This window comes from Pollachius pollachius (genome assembly GCF_949987615.1).
Source record: "Pollachius pollachius genome assembly, chromosome: 14".
Taxonomy (NCBI): Eukaryota; Metazoa; Chordata; class Actinopteri; order Gadiformes; family Gadidae; genus Pollachius; species Pollachius pollachius.
In genome coordinates this window covers 1,131,409-1,154,934 of record NC_136947.1, presented here as the reverse complement: position 1 = coordinate 1,154,934, position 23,526 = coordinate 1,131,409, and the positions used below count along the sequence as shown (strand labels likewise).

Here is a 23,526-nt window from a genome sequence, read left to right as displayed (position 1 = left end):
CTCCTATCCTCTCGCGCCTCCTTTCCTCATCTCACCCTTCCTTGCCTCATCTCTCTCATGTACTCCTTTCCTGTCTCTCCTCTTTCAGATATTTTCTACCAAACTCTCTCTCAAATCATTCTCTCTATCTCTCTATAATGTAACAAACAACACATTCGGCAATCGTCCTATTCTCCATCACAGTTATAACACGTTTTGAATAAGTTGACGTATAGCCTTAATCAGACAGAGGCACAAGAAGACACAGAGTTGTGCCCACTTCCAGAGGAGCTGTCTCAAGGGGTTCCAGTGGGTGGGATCACCGATTTCCAAATGACGAGGAGAAAACACGTGGTACCGTACCACCTAGGTACCGAACCAAGAGCAGCCTCCTCCCAATCCGTAGCAAACATAAAAGTCAGCAACAAGCAAACACGGAACACGCAAAGGGCCAAAACGGAACCGGTATATTGGCCAAATTAAAATCAAAGTTCGTCGCAACAGCGATATGGATTTCTTACACTTTCAGTATTTTTGCGTCGTCTTCGCGACTTCACTGGTAGTGTCAACCGCAGGTAAACGCACAATCTCTCTCTCTCTCTCTCTCTCTCTCTCTCGCTCTCTCTCTCTCACACACCCACACATATATAAAACGATCTATGGACATTTTCTGTTTATGTTACTTACTTACACGATTTGATTCTGTGATCTATCTCATGTTGAACAAGTTGAAAAGATCCACATGTTTGGGAAAGGTTCTGACTGGTGGGCTGATACTGCGTTCAATCAAGCCTTGTTTCTTTGTTTCAACTTTATGAAGTTAGGCGGCAGTGGCTCTGCTAAATGTATGAAGGGATTTTCCTTTCCCAAATTTCCCTTAGGCCTGATTATTGATCAACCCTTTGCCCATATAGTTCCCTGCATTTGACTGCTATGACCATTCAAACGTTAACGTTAACTCAAGGGTGTGTGTGTGTGTGTGTGTGTGTATGTGTGTGTGTATGTCTGTGTGTGTGTCTGTGTGTGTGTGTGTGTGTGTGTCCGTGTGTCTGTATGTCTGTGTGTGCGTGCGTGTGTGTCCGTGTGTTTGCGTGTGTATCGTATGTTATATCATCCTTATAAACCTTCTATACCAGTATACGTTTGTGTGACACTTTCGCTGTGGATTTGACCACATGCAGTTCGTCTTTCTTCTTTGTGGTCCGTGCGTGTCACACAGACCAGCACTTCAACCACAACAAACTTCGCTGGTTGTCCACCAACTTTAAAACACTGCTGACCTGGGAGCCTGAAGCCGGCGATCCGTCCTACATCGTCGAATACGCTGAGTAGGACTCGTCTCCAGGGACCCACCTGCAAACATTTAACCGTTCCCAGTAGATGGCATACAGTATACGAGAGTGTTAGACAGAGTGCTAAACTTGCATCGATGCAGTTACTTATCTTCACATCATGTCCGGTTGGTTATGCCAGGATAAAGAAGGTGAGGTTGTGTGTTTATAGCTGCTTGTGTTTCTTCTGTGTGTGTGTGTTTGTGTGTGTGTGTGTGTCTGTGTTGTGTTGTGTTGTGTGTTGTACAGAAATGAAGAGGATTGGCAGGCTGCACCGTATTGTCTAGACATCAAAGAGACGGAGTGTGATCTGACCAACGAACTTGATCCAAAGAAGTGAGTGTGTTGTGGTTCAGAACAGTGTAGGTCCTATAGTATGGTGTCATATAGTAGAGTGTGGTACAGTACATTGTAGTATTGTTTGGAAAAGTATAGTATAGTCCAGGACAGTAGACTGGATGTATGGTGGAAGAGAGTCTTATCAACCACCTCATACACGCTGATGGTTTGGTCATCATGTCTCCATAAAGTGCTGGGCTACATCAACTGCTTAAAGTGTGCTCTAGCTGCGTCCAATATGCCATTGAGTTCAATTCCAAGAAGAGCGTTATTATGACTGCTAAAACTAAGCAAGGAGGATCAGAAGCATCAGAGGATCAGGAGCAAAAGTTTCTCTCATTCTTACTGTCTGACCCCACTCTAGATGTGGTTAAGAATGTACGGTATTTGGGTCACATTATCACTGATGATCTGTGGGCTGATGATGATGTCTAGCGCCAGTGCTGTAAACTTTTTGCATAGGCCAATACGGCACGCAAATTCCATAGACCACAGAAGATGTTAAAGTACGTCTCTTCAGAGCCTACTGTACTCCATTTTACCCAGCTCAACTCTGTTGTAAATACAGAACAGCAATACTGAAGAAGCTACAGGTAGCATATAATGATGCGTTTAGGTTCCTCCTTTAGCTTCCAAGATGGACAACACATGCTGTGGTCAGGAATTTTATGTACACATTTATGTGTCGACTTCTAGAGTCACCAAACAAATTAATAATTGCACTCCCTGACATTAAACAGAGTGATACAAGGTACTTCTCTGGGTTGTGGAAACAATGAAATCAATGCTTTTATTTATTTTAATCGATGCTTGTATGTATATTAATCTATGTTGACCTTGTATTTGTATTGTCTTTTATATGGAACTTTGAGTCTTGAATAAAGTATTCATTCATATAGTATAGTAGTTAAGTATTGCCTAAAAAGGTATAGTGTAGTATAGTATAGTATGTTGTAGTGTAGTATAGAGTAGACAAGTATATTATCCTATAATGTAGTTCAGAACAGTTGAGTGTGGTATAATATAGAGAAGTATAGAATAGTATGGGATAGTTTAGTGTAGTGTATTGTCGTGTAACATAATGTAGTATAGTGTAGTGTAGTATAGTGTGATATAGTGTTGTGTAGTGTGGTAGTAGGCCTATTATAGTATAGTATATGTGTGTATATATGTGTATACACAGTATTTGTATATATATATATATGTTTATTTGGAACTGAAATTATTTGTGTACTAACAGATCCTACGCTGCTAGATTGAAGAAAACAATACCCAATGATTCGTGGGTCAATTCTGATTTCTTCACCCCCTATAAACAAAGTAAGTATATACACATACACACACACATATCCACACACACACACACACACACACACACACACACACACACACACACACACACACACACACACACACACACACACACACACACATTCATTTAAGCACGGATATTTACATCTAAGGAATCATAAAACACACATATTTTGTGCACAAATATGTTTTCTTGTTCCATTCAATGAAGACACCAGATGTGTCTGTAGTAAACAAATCACATTTTTTTTGAATACGAGACAAAAACCCATATTGCATTGCCAAAGTTTACAGAAACCGACAAGAACAATATAATCCTCGCCTCTCTACATCTCTCTCTCCATTTCTCTGTTTCTCCATCTTTGACGCCATCTATTTCTCTCTGTCACTCTCCCAGGTTTGATCACAGCCGTGTCCTTCAGCCTAGACGCCCACGTGGCGGACGGCAGTGCGACCCTCACCATCACAGACCCCCTAACCGCCATTTACAAGAACGGCAGTCTGCTCACCATCAGAGACGTGTTCCAGGATGAACTGAACTACAGGGTCAGCTACCAAAAGGTCGGGAGCACCAGAAAGGTAATGGACTATCTTTTCTCCACCCTCACAGACTGAGAGATGCGTGCGTGACCATTTCCTGTTGTCGTGGCAATTTCTTAATTAGTTGCAGAAAATGTACCTTATTTAATGTATGCATGCTACAGCCTCCTCTCTAGCAGAGTGAGCCCAGAATGCTGTTTCAGAGATAGCAAAGCTATTTAAAAAGTGTCATCCCCTTCCTGCAATGCAATTGTCAATACTCAATTCAGGGAAATGTTTACCGTAAGGACAGAGATGGCTGTGTTCATTCAAGCAGAAGAATGTATACCGGGCCCACTGCCCCCTTGTGACCGGTTTTCCCCAGGCACGAAGGTTAACACTAGATAACACTAGGAAACAGTTAGGGGGGCTAGACAATACAAGGAATATAAAACAAAGCTTCAGTTATCAAAAGTAAACAACATATGGGATTTCCATCACTGAGTGCACATGGTGATGCAGTCGTACAACGTGGAAACGCTCACCTTTTTTTTTTTCAGGGGATTAGCAAAAAAATGTGTAGTAATTGATCAGAGGAAAACTACTAATTATCTTTTCATTCTGCCCGTTCTCAACTTTCACAGTGTAAAATATGTTTGATGTTTTGTTTGTACAAATACAGTTTTTTACAGGTATATATATATATATTGGAAAAGGCTTTAGATGGCTATTTGTCTGTTCTTAAATAGAAGTTAAAAGATGAGAGTGAAATCTAGTTGTTACTGGTAGTAAAATGTGAATGAATACAACCGTTTCTCAAGATTGTATAAACGTCTTGTACAACACAACAGGATGTATACATGAGTCTGCTGGTGGGTTGTGTCAGACACCAGAGGAAGTCTGGTTGAGTTCAGAGCATTGAATAAAGATAGAAACCGAACAGAAGAAAACCAACAGGCTATACTGGAGGACTGATGGGGAAATGAAAAACCTGTTAGGTTAATTAATGGCAGGTGGCAAAGGAGTGACACAGCCAGGATGTCATGATATCAACCTGATGGACAATCCTTTAATAAACGATTCATGTGCCTACTTCTGTCCTAACTAAACAATACTACAACCCTCACAATTTGTTCACAAATTGCTTATCACGGCAATGAAATATACCATGGTCTTCTGACAACAACAAAAGATAATGTGGTTGACATATTCTCAAATATTTGCTTCTGATCTAGTCAGGGAGTTTGATTTACGTACTACTACTACTTACGTAGTACTAATACGCCTTCTGGGGTTTCCCTTAATGTAAGTGTATAACATTCTTTCATTGTGGCCATAAATTAATAAAAAACTAAAGGAATTTGGAAGGGCCTGTGCAGTTGATCCCAAATAGTGCAGGGCTGATCCGTCACTCCCAGCAGATGAATCAGAGAGACCCTGTGTTTGCTCACACTCCCACCTAGAAAACCGCCTCATTTCCCATGACTCTTCACCTGAAAGCAAAACGGTTCCCTATCCTAAGAGTGGGCGTGGAGGTAGGAGGGACGAGTATTCAGTCTTCAGGATGGGTTTCGCAATAGTGGGGAGGACACAAGAGCTTTGTTGTAGTTTTATGGTCCCGCATAAAGCTGTTAATATGATACAGACCAGCCAATGTCGTTGTACTCTTTTCTCCCAGACAGACTAATAGCAGCGTGGCCTGGGATTCATAGTCGATAAAATGTTCGAACCTATTTCTGCTGCCCTAGCTTGGATATCATACCCAACTGACTTTAGATGTTCAAACAAATTCAACTGTTTGAAAATGATTTATGGCCACAACTTTGGAGGGAGTCTTCCCATGGGAACCTAAAATACTGGGGTTTTATGGTCATACTTCCTTCATTCTTCGAACCACTTATCATTATATACGATTTAACGGTTTTGATGGTCATACTTCTTTCATTCTTCAGACTTCCTATCATTAATCTTGATTTAATGATTTCCGACCACACATTTGTGTGGTCAGATATTTGATTGTGCTGTCTTCTTCTTTTATTACCATATCGAGTTACTCAAACATAAAAGCAACATGCTTCGCTATTAGTCTGAATGTCGTGTGATCTAATTCGTTATTTTAGTATTTGGTTAATTGTTTCTGAACAGATCCCCATTAGGTGAAAACAATATAGTCACTTAGTCTTCCTGGGGTCCACTGAAAACACATAACACACAACAGATTAGTTGATACAAAACCAATGAACAAAATAACAATGAAAGGGACACTAAGTCGAAATAGCCTAAATACATTCAGGTACCTTCCATCAAATAAGAAGATAGATAACATTGTTATTTGTCATTCATCAGCCCACATACAAGCAGACACGGATGTTGTAACACCTACTATTTTCATGCAGTATTTCAGGTTCCATTTATAATGTATTGTAAGTCACTTCATGGATGCTCCCCGGGAAATTATTCCACCCTCACAAACAGAGTGTGAACAGTGAGGGGTTCTCCGTGAGTGTGAACAGTGAGGGGTTCTCAGTGAGTGTGAACAGTGAGGGGTTCTCAGTGAGTGTGAACAGTGAGGGGTTCTCAGTGAGTGTGAACAGTGAGGGGTTCTCAGTGAGTGTGAGTGTGAACAGTGAGGGGTTCACCGTGAGTGTGAACAGAGTGTGAACATTGAGTGGTTCACCGTGAGTGTGAACAGAGTGTGAACAGTGAGGGGTTCTCAGTGAGTGTGAACAGGGTGTGAACAGTGAGGGGTTCTCAGTGAGTGTGAACAGAGTGTGAACAGTGAGGGGTTCACCGTGAGTGTGAACAGAGTGTGAACAGTGAGGGGTTCACCGTGAGTGTGAACAGAGTGTGAACAGTGAGGGGTTCACCGTGAGTGTGTGGCCCTCTGCAGAAGGAGATGGACGTGTACAGCAACGTGGCTGTAGTGGGCGGTCTGGAGCCCAACCAGGGCTACTGCTTCAGCGTGGCGGCCAAGATCCTCAACAGAGAGGAGCTGGGGTCCTGGAGCAAGCAGCAGTGCTCCAGGGTCGACGGGCACTTCCCTCAAGGTCTGTGCACACACACACTTGCATTTACACACATGTATTTACACACACGCATTTACACACACAAACACACACACACACGCATTTACACACATGCATTTACACACATGCATTTACACACACACACACACACATGCATTTACACACATGCATTTACACACACACACACACACACACAGACATACACAGACACACACACACACAGACACACACATACACACACACACGCATTTACACACTGTGGCATCCCGCCGCCGGACCTCGGACCGGGCGGGTCCGAGGACACGCCGTAGACCGGGTTTACCGTCGCCAACCTCCAGCCGGCGACAGAGAGCACCACGTCTCTCCCCCCAATCAGCGCAATCGGAGACACCTGGCCGGAGGAAGTGAAAGGACCAGGAGCCGGGCTTAAAAGGCGCACCAGACCGGGCGAACGAGGAAGTGCCACAGAGAGAGTCCGCACCACGGGGAAGTGCCACGGAGAGAGTCCGCACCACCGGGAGAGTGACACGGAGGGAGTAAGCACCAGACCGGGCGAACGGCAAGGGACGCGGAGGGATTCCGCACCGCGCCGGGCAAGCGACACGGCGGGAGCTCTCGCTAGACCGGGAGAAGGGCGAAGCGACACGGAGGGATTCCGCACCACGCCGGCGAGCTAGAGGCTCACGGAGACCCTAGCACGAGTATACAGACTATTTATGCTGTGGAAATAAACGCCGGCTGCGGCTTTAACCCCTGTTTTCTGTGTAATTCCTACCGGGTATCTGACAATCGGGGAAACGGGTTGCCACATATGGTGGAGGATGCGGGCAACTCGACCGCGCTACGGGCCGGTTTTGTGAGGGAACCCCCTTCAGCCGGCATGCAGAACCCGGAGGGGACCGTGGCGACGGCCGCCCAGCAGCAGCAGTGGGAGACCGCGGAGAGTCTGGCCCTGCTCTACGAGGTCGTACTACGGCTCACCGAACTAAGCGCCGCGACCGCCGCCGCCGCCGCCGCCGTGACCGCCGCCGCCGCCGCCGTGACCGCCGCCCCGTTGCACCCGGAGACGACGCCGCCGGAGACGACGCGGCCCGAGACGGGGCCGCGGGAGACGAGGCCGCGGGAGACGAGGCCGTGGGAGGAGGGGCCGCGAGACGAGCCACGCCGGCAGCAGACGCAGCCATGCATGCGAGCGACCTGCTGGGCACAGGGGAAAACGGGAAGCCCGACCATACCGGCGCGGGTAATGACCCAGGACACGCAGGCCCTCGTGGATACCGGCAGCGTGGTCACTCTCCTCCGCCCCGACTTGGCGGGCGGGAAGGAGGGCGCGCCCATAGAGGTGACCTGCATACACGGGGACACCCGGACGTTCGAGACCTGCCACGTCGTCATCCGGACCCCGCACGGGGTATTCACGACGCGGGCAGGGATCGTACCCCACCTACCGGTGCCGCTGCTAATCGGGAAGGACTGCCCGATCTTCCACCGGCTACAGGACCCGGCGCGTGAACTCCGGAGCCGGAGAGAACCACCCCGCAGAGGGGTGAGGGGAGTCCAACAGGCCTACGGGGCCACCAGGCCTCCGTCGCCCCCCGGAGGGCGAACAGAGGAGGCTGAGCCCGCGGCCTCACCGGAACCAGGGGCCGTGGCGCTGCTCGAGGCCGACTCGGAGCCAGAGCTCGAGGCCGATCCAGAGACCGACATCGACACCGAGCCCACGACAGAGACCTCAATCCAGGCCGATGAGACGTCGGTCGAGCCCCAGCCCGTGGTGGAGATGGAGCCCGAGGCGGAGGCTGAGCCCGTGGCCTCACCGGACCAGAGGCCGTGGCGCTGCTCGAGGCCGACTTGGAGCCAGAACTCGAGGCCGAGCCAGAGGCCGACGTCAACACCGAGCCGGAGGCAGAGGCAGAGACGGAAGCGGCAGAGACGTCAGTCGGAGCAAGGGACTCCGCTAAAGAAGCTGAGGACGACCACCTGGCCGTGTCGATCCCCAATGAAGCCGCCATCGCGCTGGACGTGGATGGGGACGACCTCCCGGAGACAGGTAAACCTGTGAAGCCTCCAGATCCCGACAAGAGCTCGGACGACCACCGGGTCCCCTCTGGACCCACGGGCCACGACGACGACGACCTGATGGAGGAGGTGACCAAGGACCCCGGCTCCAAGAAGGCGTCGACCGCCAAGCCGCTGCGGCGAATCACAGTGGACCACGAGTGTGCCTATCAAGCCCAGAGCCGGTGGAGGGCGGAGGGAGGTCATCCTGGTCACCGACCACGCCCCCCTGAAACGGATGGCCGGAGCCAGGGACACCAACGCACGAGTGACGCGGTGGTTCCAGGCCCTCCGAAACATCAGGTACTATCTCCTAGGGAGGGAGGTCATCCTGGTCACCAACCACGCCCCCCTGAAGTGGATGGCCGGAGCCAGGAACGCCGACGCCCTGTCACGCCGGGATGCCTGCCTGAGCGGGTTCACCGACGACCAGGGGCCTGAGCAAGCGGTGGAGGAGTGTGGCATCCTGCCGCCGGACCTCGGACCGGGCGGGTCCGAGGACACGCCGTAGACCGGGTTTACCGTCGCCAACCTCCAGCCGGCGACAGAGAGCACCACGTCTCTCCCCCCAATCAGCGCAATCGGAGACACCTGGCCGGAGGAAGGGAAAGGACCAGGAGCCGGGTTTAAAAGGCGCACCAGACCGGGCGAACGAGGAAGTGCCACGGAGAGAGTCCGCACCACGGGGAAGTGCCACGGAGAGAGTCCGCACCAACGGGAAGTGCCACGGAGAGAGTCCGCACCACGGGGAAGTGCCACGGAGAGAGTCCGCACCACGGGGAAGTGCCACGGAGAGAGTCCGCACCAACGGGAAGTGCCACGGAGAGAGTCCGCACCAACGGGAGAGTGACACGGCGGGAGTCCGCACCACCGGGAGAGTGACACGGAGGGAGTAAGCACCAGACCGGGCGAACGGCAAGGGACGCGGAGGGATTCCGCACAGCGCCGGGCAAGCGACACGGCGGGAGTGCTCGCTAGACCGGGAGAAGGGCGAAGCGACACGGAGGGATTCCGCACCACGCCGGCGAGCTAGAGGCTCACGGAGACCCTAGCACGAGTATACAGACTATTTATGCTGTGGAAATAAACGCCGGCTGCGGCTTTAACCCCTGTTTTCTGTGTAATTCCTACCGGGTATCTGACAATCGGGGAAACGGGTTGCCACATATGGTGGAGAATCCAGGCAACTCGACCGCGCTACGGGCCGGTTTTGTGAGGGAACCCCCTTCAGCCGGCATGCAGAACCCGGAGAGGACCGTGGCGACGCCCGCCCAGCAGCAGCAGTGGGAGACCGCGGAGAGTCTGGCCCTGCTCTACGAGGTCGTACTACGGCTCACCGAACTAAGCGCCGCGACCGCCGCCGCAACCGCCGCCGCCGCCGCCGCCGTGACCGCCGCCCCGTTGCACCCGGAGACGACGCCGCCGGAGACGACGCGGCCCGAGACGGGGCCGCGGGAGACGAGGCCGCGGGAGACGAGGCCGTGGGAGGAGGGGCCGCGAGACGAGCCACGCCGGCAGCAGACGCAGCCATGCATGCGAGCGACCTGCTGGGCACAGGGGAAAACGGGAAGCCCGACCATACCGGCGCGGGTAATGACCCAGGACACGCAGGCCCTCGTGGATACCGGCAGCGTGGTCACTCTCCTCCGCCCCGACTTGGCGGGCGGGAAGGAGGGCGCGCCCATAGAGGTGACCTGCATACACGGGGACACCCGGACGTTCGAGACCTGCCACGTCGTCATCCGGACCCCGCACGGGGTATTCACGACGCGGGCAGGGATCGTACCCCACCTACCGGTGCCGCTGCTAATCGGGAAGGACTGCCCGATCTTCCACCGGCTACAGGACCCGGCGCGTGAACTCCGGAGCCGGAGAGAACCACCCCGCAGAGGGGTGAGGGGAGTCCAACAGGCCTACGGGGCCACCAGGCCTCCGTCGCCCCCCGGAGGGCGAACAGAGGAGGCTGAGCCCGCGGCCTCACCGGAACCAGGGGCCGTGGCGCTGCTCGAGGCCGACTCGGAGCCAGAGCTCGAGGCCGATCCAGAGACCGACATCGACACCGAGCCCACGACAGAGACCTCAATCCAGGCCGATGAGACGTCGGTCGAGCCCCAGCCCGTGGTGGAGATGGAGCCCGAGGCGGAGGCTGAGCCCGTGGCCTCACCGGACCAGAGGCCGTGGCGCTGCTCGAGGCCGACTTGGAGCCAGAACTCGAGGCCGAGCCAGAGGCCGACGTCAACACCGAGCCGGAGGCAGAGGCAGAGACGGAAGCGGCAGAGACGTCAGTCGGAGCAAGGGACTCCGCTAAAGAAGCTGAGGACGACCACCTGGCCGTGTCGATCCCCAATGAAGCCGCCATCGCGCTGGACGTGGATGGGGACGACCTCCCGGAGACAGGTAAACCTGTGAAGCCTCCAGATCCCGACAAGAGCTCGGACGACCACCGGGTCCCCTCTGGACCCACGGGCCACGACGACGACGACCTGATGGAGGAGGTGACCAAGGACCCCGGCTCCAAGAAGGCGTCGACCGCCAAGCCGCTGCGGCGAATCACAGTGGACCACGAGTGTGCCTATCAAGCCCAGAGCCGGTGGAGGGCGGAGGGAGGTCATCCTGGTCACCGACCACGCCCCCCTGAAACGGATGGCCGGAGCCAGGGACACCAACGCACGAGTGACGCGGTGGTTCCAGGCCCTCCGAAACATCAGGTACTATCTCCTAGGGAGGGAGGTCATCCTGGTCACCAACCACGCCCCCCTGAAGTGGATGGCCGGAGCCAGGAACGCCGACGCCCTGTCACGCCGGGATGCCTGCCTGAGCGGGTTCACCGACGACCAGGGGCCTGAGCAAGCGGTGGAGGAGTGTGGCATCCTGCCGCCGGACCTCGGACCGGGCGGGTCCGAGGACACGCCGTAGACCGGGTTTACCGTCGCCAACCTCCAGCCGGCGACAGAGAGCACCACGTCTCTCCCCCCAATCAGCGCAATCGGAGACACCTGGCCGGAGGAAGGGAAAGGACCAGGAGCCGGGTTTAAAAGGCGCACCAGACCGGGCGAACGAGGAAGTGCCACGGAGAGAGTCCGCACCACGGGGAAGTGCCACGGAGAGAGTCCGCACCAACGGGAAGTGCCACGGAGAGAGTCCGCACCACGGGGAAGTGCCACGGAGAGAGTCCGCACCACGGGGAAGTGCCACGGAGAGAGTCCGCACCAACGGGAAGTGCCACGGAGAGAGTCCGCACCAACGGGAGAGTGACACGGCGGGAGTCCGCACCACCGGGAGAGTGACACGGAGGGAGTAAGCACCAGACCGGGCGAACGGCAAGGGACGCGGAGGGATTCCGCACAGCGCCGGGCAAGCGACACGGCGGGAGTGCTCGCTAGACCGGGAGAAGGGCGAAGCGACACGGAGGGATTCCGCACCACGCCGGCGAGCTAGAGGCTCACGGAGACCCTAGCACGAGTATACAGACTATTTATGCTGTGGAAATAAACGCCGGCTGCGGCTTTAACCCCTGTTTTCTGTGTAATTCCTACCGGGTATCTGACAATCGGGGAAACGGGTTGCCACATATGGTGGAGAATCCAGGCAACTCGACCGCGCTACGGGCCGGTTTTGTGAGGGAACCCCCTTCAGCCGGCATGCAGAACCCGGAGAGGACCGTGGCGACGCCCGCCCAGCAGCAGCAGTGGGAGACCGCGGAGAGTCTGGCCCTGCTCTACGAGGTCGTACTACGGCTCACCGAACTAAGCGCCGCGACCGCCGCCGCAACCGCCGCCGCCGCCGCCGCCGTGACCGCCGCCCCGTTGCACCCGGAGACGACGCCGCCGGAGACGACGCGGCCCGAGACGGGGCCGCGGGAGACGAGGCCGCGGGAGACGAGGCCGTGGGAGGAGGGGCCGCGAGACGAGCCACGCCGGCAGCAGACGCAGCCATGCATGCGAGCGACCTGCTGGGCACAGGGGAAAACGGGAAGCCCGACCATACCGGCGCGGGTAATGACCCAGGACACGCAGGCCCTCGTGGATACCGGCAGCGTGGTCACTCTCCTCCGCCCCGACTTGGCGGGCGGGAAGGAGGGTGCGCCCATAGAGGTGACCTGCATACACGGGGACACCCGGACGTTCGAGACCTGCCACGTCGTCATCCGGACCCCGCACAGGGTATTCACGACGCGGGCAGGGATCGTACCCCACCTACCGGTGCCGCTGCTAATCGGGAAGGACTGCCCGATCTTCCACCGGCTACAGGACCCGGCGCGTGAACTCCGGAGCCGGAGAGAACCACCCCGCAGAGGGGTGAGGGGAGTCCAACAGGCCTACGGGGCCACCAGGCCTCCGTCGCCCCCCGGAGGGCGAACAGAGGAGGCTGAGCCCGCGGCCTCACCGGAACCAGGGGCCGTGGCGCTGCTCGAGGCCGACTCGGAGCCAGAGCTCGAGGCCGATCCAGAGACCGACATCGACACCGAGCCCATGACAGAGACCTCAATCCAGGCCGATGAGACGTCGGTCGAGCCCCAGCCCGTGGTGGAGACGGAGCCCGAGGCGGAGGCTGAGCCCGCGGCCTCACCGGAACCAGAGTCCGTGGCGCTGCTCGAGGCCGACTTGGAGCCAGAACTCGAGGCCGAGCCAGAGGCCGACGTCAACACCGAGCCGGAGGCAGAGGCAGAGACGGAAGCGGCAGAGACGTCAGTTGGAGCAAGGGACTCCGCTTAAGAAGCTGAGGACGACCACCTGGCCGTGTCGATCCCCAATGAAGCCGCCATCGCGCTGGTCGTGGATGGGGACGACCTCCCGGAGACAGGTAAACCGGTGAAGCCTCCAGATCCCGACAAGAGCTCGGACGACCACCGGGTCCCCTCTGGACCCACGGGCCACGACGACGACGACCTGATGGAGGAGGTGACCAAGGACCCCGGCTCCAAGAAGGCGTCGACCGCCAAGCCGCTGCGGCGAATCACAGTGGACCACGAGTGTGCCTATCAAGCCCAGAGCCGGTGGAGGGCGGAGGGAGGTCATCCTGGTCACCGACCACGCCCCCCTGAAACGGATGGCCGGAGCCAGGGACACCAACGCACAAGTGACGCGGTGGTTCCGGGCCCTCCGAAACATCAGGTACTATCTCCTAGGGAGGGAGGTCATCCTGGTCACCAACCACGCCCCCCTGAAGTGGATGGCCGGAGCCAGGAACGCCGACGCCCTGTCACGCCGGGATGCCTGCCTGAGCGGGTTCACCGACGACCAGGGGCCTGAGCAAACGGTGGAGGAGTGTGGCATCCCGCCGCCGGACCTCGGACCGGGCGGGTCCGAGGACACGCCGTAGACCGGGTTTACCGTCGCCAACCTCCAGCCGGCGACAGAGAGCACCACGTCTCTCCCCCCAATCAGCGCAATCGGAGACACCTGGCCGGAGGAAGGAAAAGAACCAGGAGCCGGGCTTAAAAGGCGCACCAGACCGGGCGAACGAGGAAGTGCCACGGAGAGAGTCCGCACCACGGGGAAGTGCCACGGAGAGAGTCCGCACCAACGGGAAGTGCCACGGAGAGAGTCCGCACCAACGGGAGAGTGACACGGCGGGAGTCCGCACCACCGGGAGAGTGACACGGAGGGAGTAAGCACCAGACCGGGCGAACGGCAAGGGACGCGGAGGGATTCCGCACAGCGCCGGGCAAGCGACACGGCGGGAGCTCTCGCTAGACCGGGAGAAGGGCGAAGCGACACGGAGGGATTCCGCACCACGCCGGCGAGCTAGAGGCTCACGGAGACCCTAGCACGAGTATACAGACTATTTATGCTGTGGAAATAAACGCCGGCTGCGGCTTTAACCCCTGTTTTCTGTGTAATTTCTACCGGGTATCTGACAATCGGGGAAACGGGTTGCCACAACACACACACACACACACACACACACACACATGCATTTACACACATGCATTTACACACATGCATTTAAACACATGCATTTACACACACACACACAAACACACACAGGGGTGTCGTACTGGGGGAAATAGTGGGACTGGGTACCCGATGGGGGTAGGTGCCTCGAAGAGACCCGGATAAAAAGTTGTTTAATTAAAAGTAATTAATGTAATAAGTAACTTTAAACTGGCTAAATAGAACATTTGAGGTACTGAACTTAATACATATAAAAAAATTAGTGGAGGCTCACTGCTACCCCTTATAGAAGGTGCAAATGGTTTATTCCCCCACTGACAGAGGAGAGTGGCTGGAATGCTAATTAGCATCATTTGCAGTCATGTCTTTCCCCAGGAAATCTGGGTCGCAAAAAAGTAACAAAAGAAAGGAAAGAGAAAAAGCAACTCCTAACTGATTTCTTTCAAAAGATAGTAAGCACAACGGTTTAAGAAACATGGCTTAACAATGGTTTAGGCTTATTTCAGCAGTAGTTCAGATTGAAGGCAGTCATTGAGGAATCCAGCTTGGTGCATGATTGTATTGAATATCATAAATGGACATTATATCTATCAATATCAATACCTAGCAAATCAATCAAGTACCTAATAACATGAAACACATAGCCTTTTGTTTTTAGAAAAAAACGCAGAGAGCGGAGTATTATTTTGTTTAATTTATTTATTATTATTTAGTATAATTTATGATATTGTATCAACAAAAAAAAAAGCATTATACCTTCAATGTCATGTGACATATCTATCAAATAAGTCAAATACCTAGCAAAGCTTAACTTGATGAAACACTTGGCCCTTTGCTTTAGATACCACCACAGAGAGTGGAGCTGTGGCACCACCCACTACTGAGGATTGGGGCGAGAGCTCAAATGGTGAGAATAAAAATGTGTTCCAAGCAATCGTTTGTAGCACTTAAACTGAAAGGAGCTTAACAACGCTAACATCAAGTAGCCTGTTTTATTGTATGTCAAGAGTCTAATGTCAATCCTGCATGTGTCATGCTTGTATCTGAAGCAGATAGCGAGCAAGAAGATGTGATAGAGGGTGATGGAGGTGAAGAGAGGGAGGGAAGTTAAGCTCTAAGGGTGAGGAAAAGGATGAGGAGAGGACAGGGGGGGGAGAGAGCGCTGCTGAACAGCTGGCTAGTAAAAGTGCAGAAAAAACTGACGGCAAATGGCACCCAAAGATATGTAAGGCGAGCCATTCCCAAATTAACCCCCTAATTTATTTTACATGAATCAAGAGAGGAAAAGGGCCCCTAGCGAGCTTTTTTGTGTAGGGCCCAGACTTTTGTGCTTTACCCCTGCACACACACACACACACACACACACACACACACACACACACACACACAAACCCACACACACCGCTGCAATCAACATGATAGCACAGCTAAATGTTAAGGATGCTTTAGGAAAGCTTTATCCGCTAAGACTGTGTCAATTGCTAGAAATGCCATTACCACCCATGGGCTATTGATGAATGAAATGCACAGCGAGAATATCTGTGGTGAGTGGACTACGCCTGCGTCTGTATGAAGCCCTTTACAGTGAAGACCGCTTCCGGCTCGTTTCTGACCGATTTATCTTTGATACAGCTAAACATAACATCTTAAGTTCATATAACGCCATTTGTGTGGTGTTGGTACACAGATAAACTGAAGCATTGTGGGTAGTTAGTTGTTTGGTTTGTGGCGCTTTAACAAACGCAAATCATTCCTAATTTGTGTTCATCACCAAACTCACAAAAGTGACAGAAATAACAGGAACATAATGCTTAACGTTATTGATTATTGATTATTCCCCGCCTCACTTCACAACGTCACTTTGGACAAAGGCGTGACGTGGCTGTGGTTGCCACGGAGACATTGGTGAGGGACGTGGCTGTGGTTGCCACGGAGACATTGGTGAGGGACGTGGCTGTGGTTGCCACGGAGACATTGGTGAGTGACGTGGCTGTGGTTGCCACGGAGACATTGGTGAGGGACGTGGCTGTGGTTGCCACGTAGACATTGGTGAATGACGTGGCTGTGGTTGCCACGGAGACATTGGTGAGTGACGTTGCTGTGGTTGCCACGTAGACATTGGTGAGTGACGTGGCTGTGGTTGCCACGGAGACATTGGTGAGGGACGTGGCTGTGGTTGCCACGGAGACATTGGTGAGTGACGGGGCTGTGGTTGCCACGGAGACATTGGTGAGGGACGTGGCTGTGGTTGCCACGGAGACATTGGTGAGTGACGTGGCTGTGGTTGCCACGGAGACATTGGTGAGGGACGTGGCTGTGGTTGCCACGGAGACATTGGTGAGGGACGTGGCTGTGGTTGCCACGGAGACATTGGTGAGTGACGTGGCTGTGGTTGCTTCCCCCTGCAGGGCTGAGGACAGAGGTGCTGGTGGGCGTGTGTCTGTTCCTCCTCCTGCTCCTCGTCATCGTCATCACCTCCGTCGTCTGCTGCCGTCGCCGCCGGCAACGCCACCAACAGAGGACCGCTCAGATGCTCTGAACCACTTAGGACCGGTGTCCGTGTGTGTGTGTAGTTGTGTTTATATGTGTGTGTGCGTCTGTGTGTGTGTAGTTGTGTCTATGTGTGTGTGTGTGCGTCTGTGTGTGTGTGTGTAGTTGTGTCTGTGTGTGTGTAGTTGTGTCTATGTGTGTGTGTGCATGTGTGTGTGCCTGTGTGTGTGTGTGTGATTGCGTGTGAGCGTTTCTTTGCGTGTGTTTGTGTGTACGTGTGTGTGCATGTGTGTGTGAGTCACTAACTTAATAATTACAGGACATATTCATTTGTCAAATGACAGAGCACAGTTATATATAAGAGATTATATCCGATGTAATCACTTCACAAATCATTCCTGACTCGGTGTGTGTGTGTCCAGAAATAATTACCAAGCAGGCCTCACACACATGTTGCCTTGCAATTGACTCTGTTTTCTAAGTATATATTTTTTATATTTTGTACCCAATAATCTTTATTACATTTGAGATTGTGTTTTATGTGTGAACTGTTTTATAAGCAAGTAGGATTTTTCCAAAGCAATAATAAATGTGAATACACATTGTTCATCTGTTGATAACATTCCACTGAATATCTTTATGAGTGTTGTGCATAACCATTCATAACCATATTAATGTACTTATTTGCAAGGGACGTATTCATTTGTCACATGACAAAGCCCAAATACATAGTATATATATCACTTGTAAGAATTTGTTTGTGACTGTGTGTCTGTGACTGTGTATGCGTATGTGTGCGTCGGAAAACATTAAGGGTAGCAGGTTTCAAACACATATAGCTTTCTTGCACTTAAACCTGTTTCCTACATATATTTTTGTATTATTGTATCTAATAATCGTAATTGGACATGAACATCTCTTATGTAAGAACTGTTTTATAAGCAAGAAGGATTTTCCAAAGCAATAATACAAATTAACACTTTATTCGGTAACACTTTACAATAAGGTACGCAAAATTCCAAAAACATTAGTTGTTTTATTTATAATTTCTGATTCATATATTATTATTATTAAGGCCCTTATGTAAGCATTATTTACCAATTAAATAAATCATCGGCTGAACACACTAGAACATTCAGTTGGATCCACTGAGTTGTTTATTGCAATTATGCTTCATTAACAAATACAACAGAAAAATAGTCCCTTACATGTACACAATAAACACGAGGTCTAAAACAATAGAAGCAGCAGACTTTACAAATCAACAGCATTGGCGGCGCCAGGATATTTTGGTTTGTGTAGCGAGGCTTTTGCTGTGTTGCAGTCAGATATTGCTGGTCATTCCAAAGAAAAGAAAAAAACAGGGCCTTAATGACTTAGATTATGATTATGATGTGAAGATAGGCCAGGCCTATACAACAACCGCCAGAGGGGACTTGCGATACGTTGATTCCTCCTTCGCGATGTTTTTTCTGTAATCCTTTGTCTTGTTACTTTTTATCATGCATATCTTACGCAGACTGATAACAGGCCGACAATCATACCCATACGCGATGTTATTCCCAAAGTTGTATTTCCTCACATACATTCCTTCTTCTGAACTTCTTCCAACAGGAGCGATGTTTGATTTGTGCCGGGTAGCGTTGTGTGTGTGCAGTGACTGCATGGCTCTCACCCACGTATTAAATCCATTAAGGATATAGGTTTTCTCCTGGTGGAATCCTCCCCGGTGACCAAAGTGCCGGTGTCGTGCCAATGTAGTTACCCCCGATTAAAATGTTATCCCCTGCTGCGGGAGCGCGGATGCATCCAGCGCAGGCGTAAAGACACAATACGCTTCGATTTCACCCAAGGCTGAATTAAATGTAGCCTACATGTTTTTCTACATGTTTGTTACCAACAAGGTTGTAAAGAAGTCCTTTATAGCACATCTGTCAAAAATTATGTTTTTATACTTCCTACGTGTTTATGAACTTTATTCATTCATTGCACCGCGGCCGAACTGACAGCTGTCTACTGAAACCAGCTGATCGTATTTCATTCCTATAGGCTAATCCACATTTCAGTTTCAGAATCTGTGGATAAATAATAACTATTACATTGATCATGGTAGGCCTATCGCAATTGTAGTGCATTTCATTACCCTACACAAATAAACGAAAAATAGCCCAAATAAGTATCCCTTCTCTATAATGCACACTGAAGGAAGAATATACATGATTCTTCTTTCCTAGACAACTTCAGATCATTAATAATAACTTTTGAATATAAACATGTTTTCTCTGACCTAGCCAATGTTATAATCATTCAGTAGTTAAGCTTTTTGAATCATTCGTTCACCAGTAATTAAGCTTTTTGAATCATTCGTTCAATCACTTGACTACTGGTGAACGAATGGTTTGCGAAAGAGCAACATTTCAGTATGATGCATGACTTTACATGAATGTCGAAAATACATTATGACAAAATGTGTGTCCCCCTATAACATTGGCTAGGAAAGAGGAAACATGTTTAGATTCAATGGTTATTATTAATGCTCTACAGTATGTGTCAAATAAAGCCATTGATGGTAGGACAGAGAGTGGTCATTTTAAGTAGGGGATGCATATTTTGACAGGTCGAAAGTATACAGTCTGACAAAATGTGCGTCCCCGAATAACATTGTCTAGGAAAGAAGAATCATGTATATTCTTCCTTCAGTGTGCATTATAGAGAAGGGATAGGCTACTTATTTTGGTTTTTGGCTATTTGTCGTATTTATTTGTTTAGGGTGTAGCCCGTGGAATTGGATACCACACAGGACACAATGACTTTCGGGGTTTCTTGTAGCATTAATTTATTTTGGAACACAACGATTTTTTGAGTGAGAGTGTTATATATTCTTTTAACAGATTATTTCTACCGTGCTCAACAGTTGCACTTCAATCTACATCAGCTCGAATAATAAAGAGGAATAAAACAAATAAAAGAAAATGCCTAATAGAAAGATAGTTAAATAACAGCTTAGACTATAGTTCAGAAAATACGGCAGTGGCCTGACTTTAAACAGGAAATGCAAAATAACACCAGCATGTGTCCATAGGCCACTCCATTAGCCCACAATGGAGACACACCTCGTCTTCTCAGCAAATACCAACACTGTCCGAACGCTAACAACCGGAAGAAAAGACCAGGATCCACCGGCCGCAGCATTATATAGTCGGACTCAATACTGCCACCCTGCGACCAGACGGCCACACTTCCCGTTGCAAACCAACCGCAATCCCATTCCCAAGTACTACAGTACATCCTATATGACTGTACCACCCGGTTACAAGGGTAATAAAACGTAGGAGGAATAAAAATAACAATTTTGACAGATGTGCTATAAATGACTTCTTTACAACCTTGTTGGTAACAAATATATAGAAAAGCATGTACTTTTAATTAAGCCTTGGGTGAAATCGAAGCGTATTGCGTCCTTCCGCCTGCACTGGATGCATGCGCGCTCCCGCATTTCTATCGGGGGTAACTACATTGGCACGACAATACTTGTAAACGGGATGGGACTCACGGCAGCAGGCTCTCTGGGAGAAGCGCATGTTGGTCGGCGTCGTCCAGTTGCTGCTGACAGGATGGCTCGGCGGGAGACAGCGGTAGAGGTGGGTGTTCTTCTTCTTCCAAAAAATCCAAATCATTTCTTTGATCCTCAGATTCCTCACTGTTAGGGTCCACGCTTTTACTATCTGTCGTCGGTACCACCTTGTGCCTTACGAGAGACGTCTCCTTTTTAATTTTTGTTATTTCATTTTTTAACTGGAAACTCCGGTAGGCTGCTATTCTATTTTAACGGTCTGAAACGCAAGTGAGAAGCGCCAAGCGCAAGTAGCTTTGTGGGCGGTTCTATGGCGATGTCGCTATTTTACCGGCGCAAAAATGACTCTCGCAAATCTAAAAAGGGTTGGTCTGAAGTAGCCTAATTACCCGTAGGTGTGGTTTGGGCGTAACGTGCAATAAACCAATGAGAGTGCCAGCACCCATCCCCTTTAAGAGCCATGAGCGCATTTGAATCTGACGAGTTGGTATTTTGACAGGGCGTCTGCAGTCTCCGATGAAACAGATGCACATGAATTTCAAACTTCAAATTGCTATAATACTGAGTCCTCAAATACATTTCGGCAAAGAAAACTTAACACACATATGATATATGTGGTAACTGTGGTTCTATTTAATGATATACGCAATACATTATAAACATTGTTTCATATCAGTGTTGTATGCATTATCGTTATCGACTTGTGTTCCTAATATGCATGTGTCCCCCCGTTAATATACATTGCCATGGACTGTATTATGCGTTACGTGTTTAGTTTGCTATGTTTAAACAGATGGACGCACACACGCGAGCCCGCAATCATTAATTCTTTTACACATACACACACGCGCGCCCGCATTCATTCATTCTTTTTAACACTCACTCGCAGTAAAACAATGTTTTCTCACGATCAAATACTCATCAATCCTAAAAGTTATGGGCATGTACACAATGTCTGTGTCAAGAAAATATGTGTTTTCTGTACAGTGTTTGCAGATGCATTGATTTAAAAGTACAACTTATTACCGCTGTATTAACTGTTCTTTCCCAAATAATTTACCAAGAATGTGTGGCTAGGTAGATGAGAGAAGCAAAGTGTATGCGCGAGGTGCACAAGCAACATTATGCATGTGCCCTTAAAATAGCATCAGAACAACGCGCCACTGACTTTAAACCAGGTATTTCCTGGTTTGTGGCACAAGTGATTTCTGAAACTGCAAAATAGCACCAGGGAACGTTTGCGCCAGAACACGCCTCCTCCTTTCGCCAAAGCACCCCTTGGGGCGCAAGATCATTCCCTAATTTACCGACGCGTGGCGCAGGAGGGAAAAGAACGCTCTGCGCCAGTTGCAAACTAGCAGCGACACCTGCGCCAGTGAGAAAGACAATTGCGCCGGATGCAAGATAGAGCCCTATAACTGCCACAGAGACACTGAGTCATCAGACCTCTCAGGCCTCTAAAGCCACTTCATCAAAAGCATCTCATCCTCTAACTAGTGATTGTGTGTGTGTGTGTGTGTGTATGTGTGTGTGTGTGTGTGTTTGTGTGTTTGTATGTAGTGTGTGTGTGTGGTTGTGTGCACGTGCGCGCCCGCCCGTCTGCCCGTCTTTTTTTTCTACAACAAACACAAAGACGCTGAGGCACCGTCAGCAATCCAGAACCCAGGGAGGAGGTCCTCCTGGGTGAAGGAGGACCAGAAGGTGTGGAGGTGTGTCAGTGTGTCTGAGGACCCTCCTCCACCTGGGGACACTCTGTAGAAGGACAGAGAGCCAGCAGGCCGCTCGCAATACACTCCTAGTCTGGTGGAGCCAGCGGGGGGGAGACGTATGTCTGTTCCACTATCATTGTACGCGGCAATGTAACGATCATCATAACAATCAAGACTCCAGGACTTGTTGTTCGCTCCAAGCCTGCTGTCATCACCCCCTCCTCTCCTTGTGATTCCTCTGTATGTCACTCCAATATCAACACCTCCTTTCAACTCTACCTCCCAGTAACAGCGGCCAGTCAGAGCCTCTCTACCTAACACATGGGACCAGGAGTCAAATCTCTCTGGGTGACCCGGATACGGTTCTTTCCAACCAGCGTCACCTTTCTGTTGTCCTCAGAAAGAGAGTCGTCTGTGGGCTGTGTTTGGGTCCAGTGCGAGTTCACAGGTATCTGAGGGAGAAAAAAACATGATGAGCTGCTGAACCATTCTTCATCATCATCATCATCATCATCGTCGTCATCATCATCATCATCATCATCATCATCATCATCATCATCACTAGTCCTGCTCTCCTGCGCTCTACTTCTTTTTATTCTCTTTCAGACTCTTATTTTGGTCGCTCTCTCTTCTTCAAACATTGACATAGAAAGACAAAAAATATATCATCTGAAAGGTACTATAGTGGAATTATGTGCTGTATAATTTCTAAGCAATAGTACACATTGTGTTTAAGATAATTAAAGTTAAATTTAATTGGAAATCCCATGTGTGTGTGAGTGGCTGTCCCAATCAAAACATTGAAAGTAGGACAAATGCATAAAGTGCATTTACTCCCTTAATAACTACACTACATAAACATATTATACATCAAAATGTTCGGTATGATAGGCTTATTACTCACATGAATATCTAAACAATATTTATAATACCTTCCAAGATATTAAACTTTTGGATTTACCAATACACAGACATTACACTCAACCTTCAAAGGGACATTTGTGTGAACAACAGACTGAAGGAGCTGAGCTCTCAAACAGGCTGGAGATTAACTGATGAACCATAGAATTGGGCCCCATTTCCCGAAAGCATCGTTAGCCTAAGTGTATCGTGCGTCTTACGAGCATCGTACAGTTTTCACACCGTTTCCCGAAAGCATCGTTGGTAACGAACGTCGTGAAAACGCTCGTAGCTAACGAGGACTCCAGGGGTACTCATAGGATGCTAAGAGCATCGTTAGCCTACTATAGCCTAAGTGGCGTCACCAGCGGACATTCCGTGTATTGGATGCGT

At 50.3% G+C, this 23,526-nt stretch overlaps 1 protein-coding gene across 2 annotated transcripts; it reads left to right on the top strand.

The window, feature by feature from the left end:
- The first annotated feature begins 358 nt into the window (after nt 1-358).
- Nucleotides 359-17,557, top strand: LOC307085478 (tissue factor-like). Of its 2 annotated transcripts, XM_079750290.1 has the most exons (8): nt 359-554; nt 1,199-1,307; nt 1,560-1,646; nt 2,890-2,969; nt 3,358-3,539; nt 6,370-6,526; nt 15,302-15,367; nt 16,869-17,557. In XM_079750290.1, exons 1-8 carry the CDS (start codon nt 488-490, stop codon nt 16,997-16,999), a joined length of 879 nt encoding a protein of 292 aa, XP_079606416.1. In that variant the 5' UTR covers nt 359-487; the 3' UTR covers nt 17,000-17,557. The 2 variants fall into 2 exon arrangements, with proteins under 2 accessions (XP_079606416.1, XP_079606417.1); XM_079750291.1 differs by lacking the exon at nt 15,302-15,367.
- The last annotated feature ends 5,969 nt before the right edge of the window (nt 17,558-23,526 follow it).

Bases quoted from the DNA above. Each gene is read 5' to 3' on its own strand.
- LOC307085478 (XM_079750290.1), top strand. From the start codon at position 488: ATGGATTTCTTACACTTTCAGTATTTTTGCGTCGTCTTCGCGACTTCA. The intron at 6,527-15,301 runs GTCTGTGCACAC...CCTTTGCTTTAG, and splicing joins CGACGGGCACTTCCCTCAAG to ATACCACCACAGAGAGTGGA. The intron at 15,368-16,868 runs GTGAGAATAAAA...TTCCCCCTGCAG, and splicing joins TTGGGGCGAGAGCTCAAATG to GGCTGAGGACAGAGGTGCTG.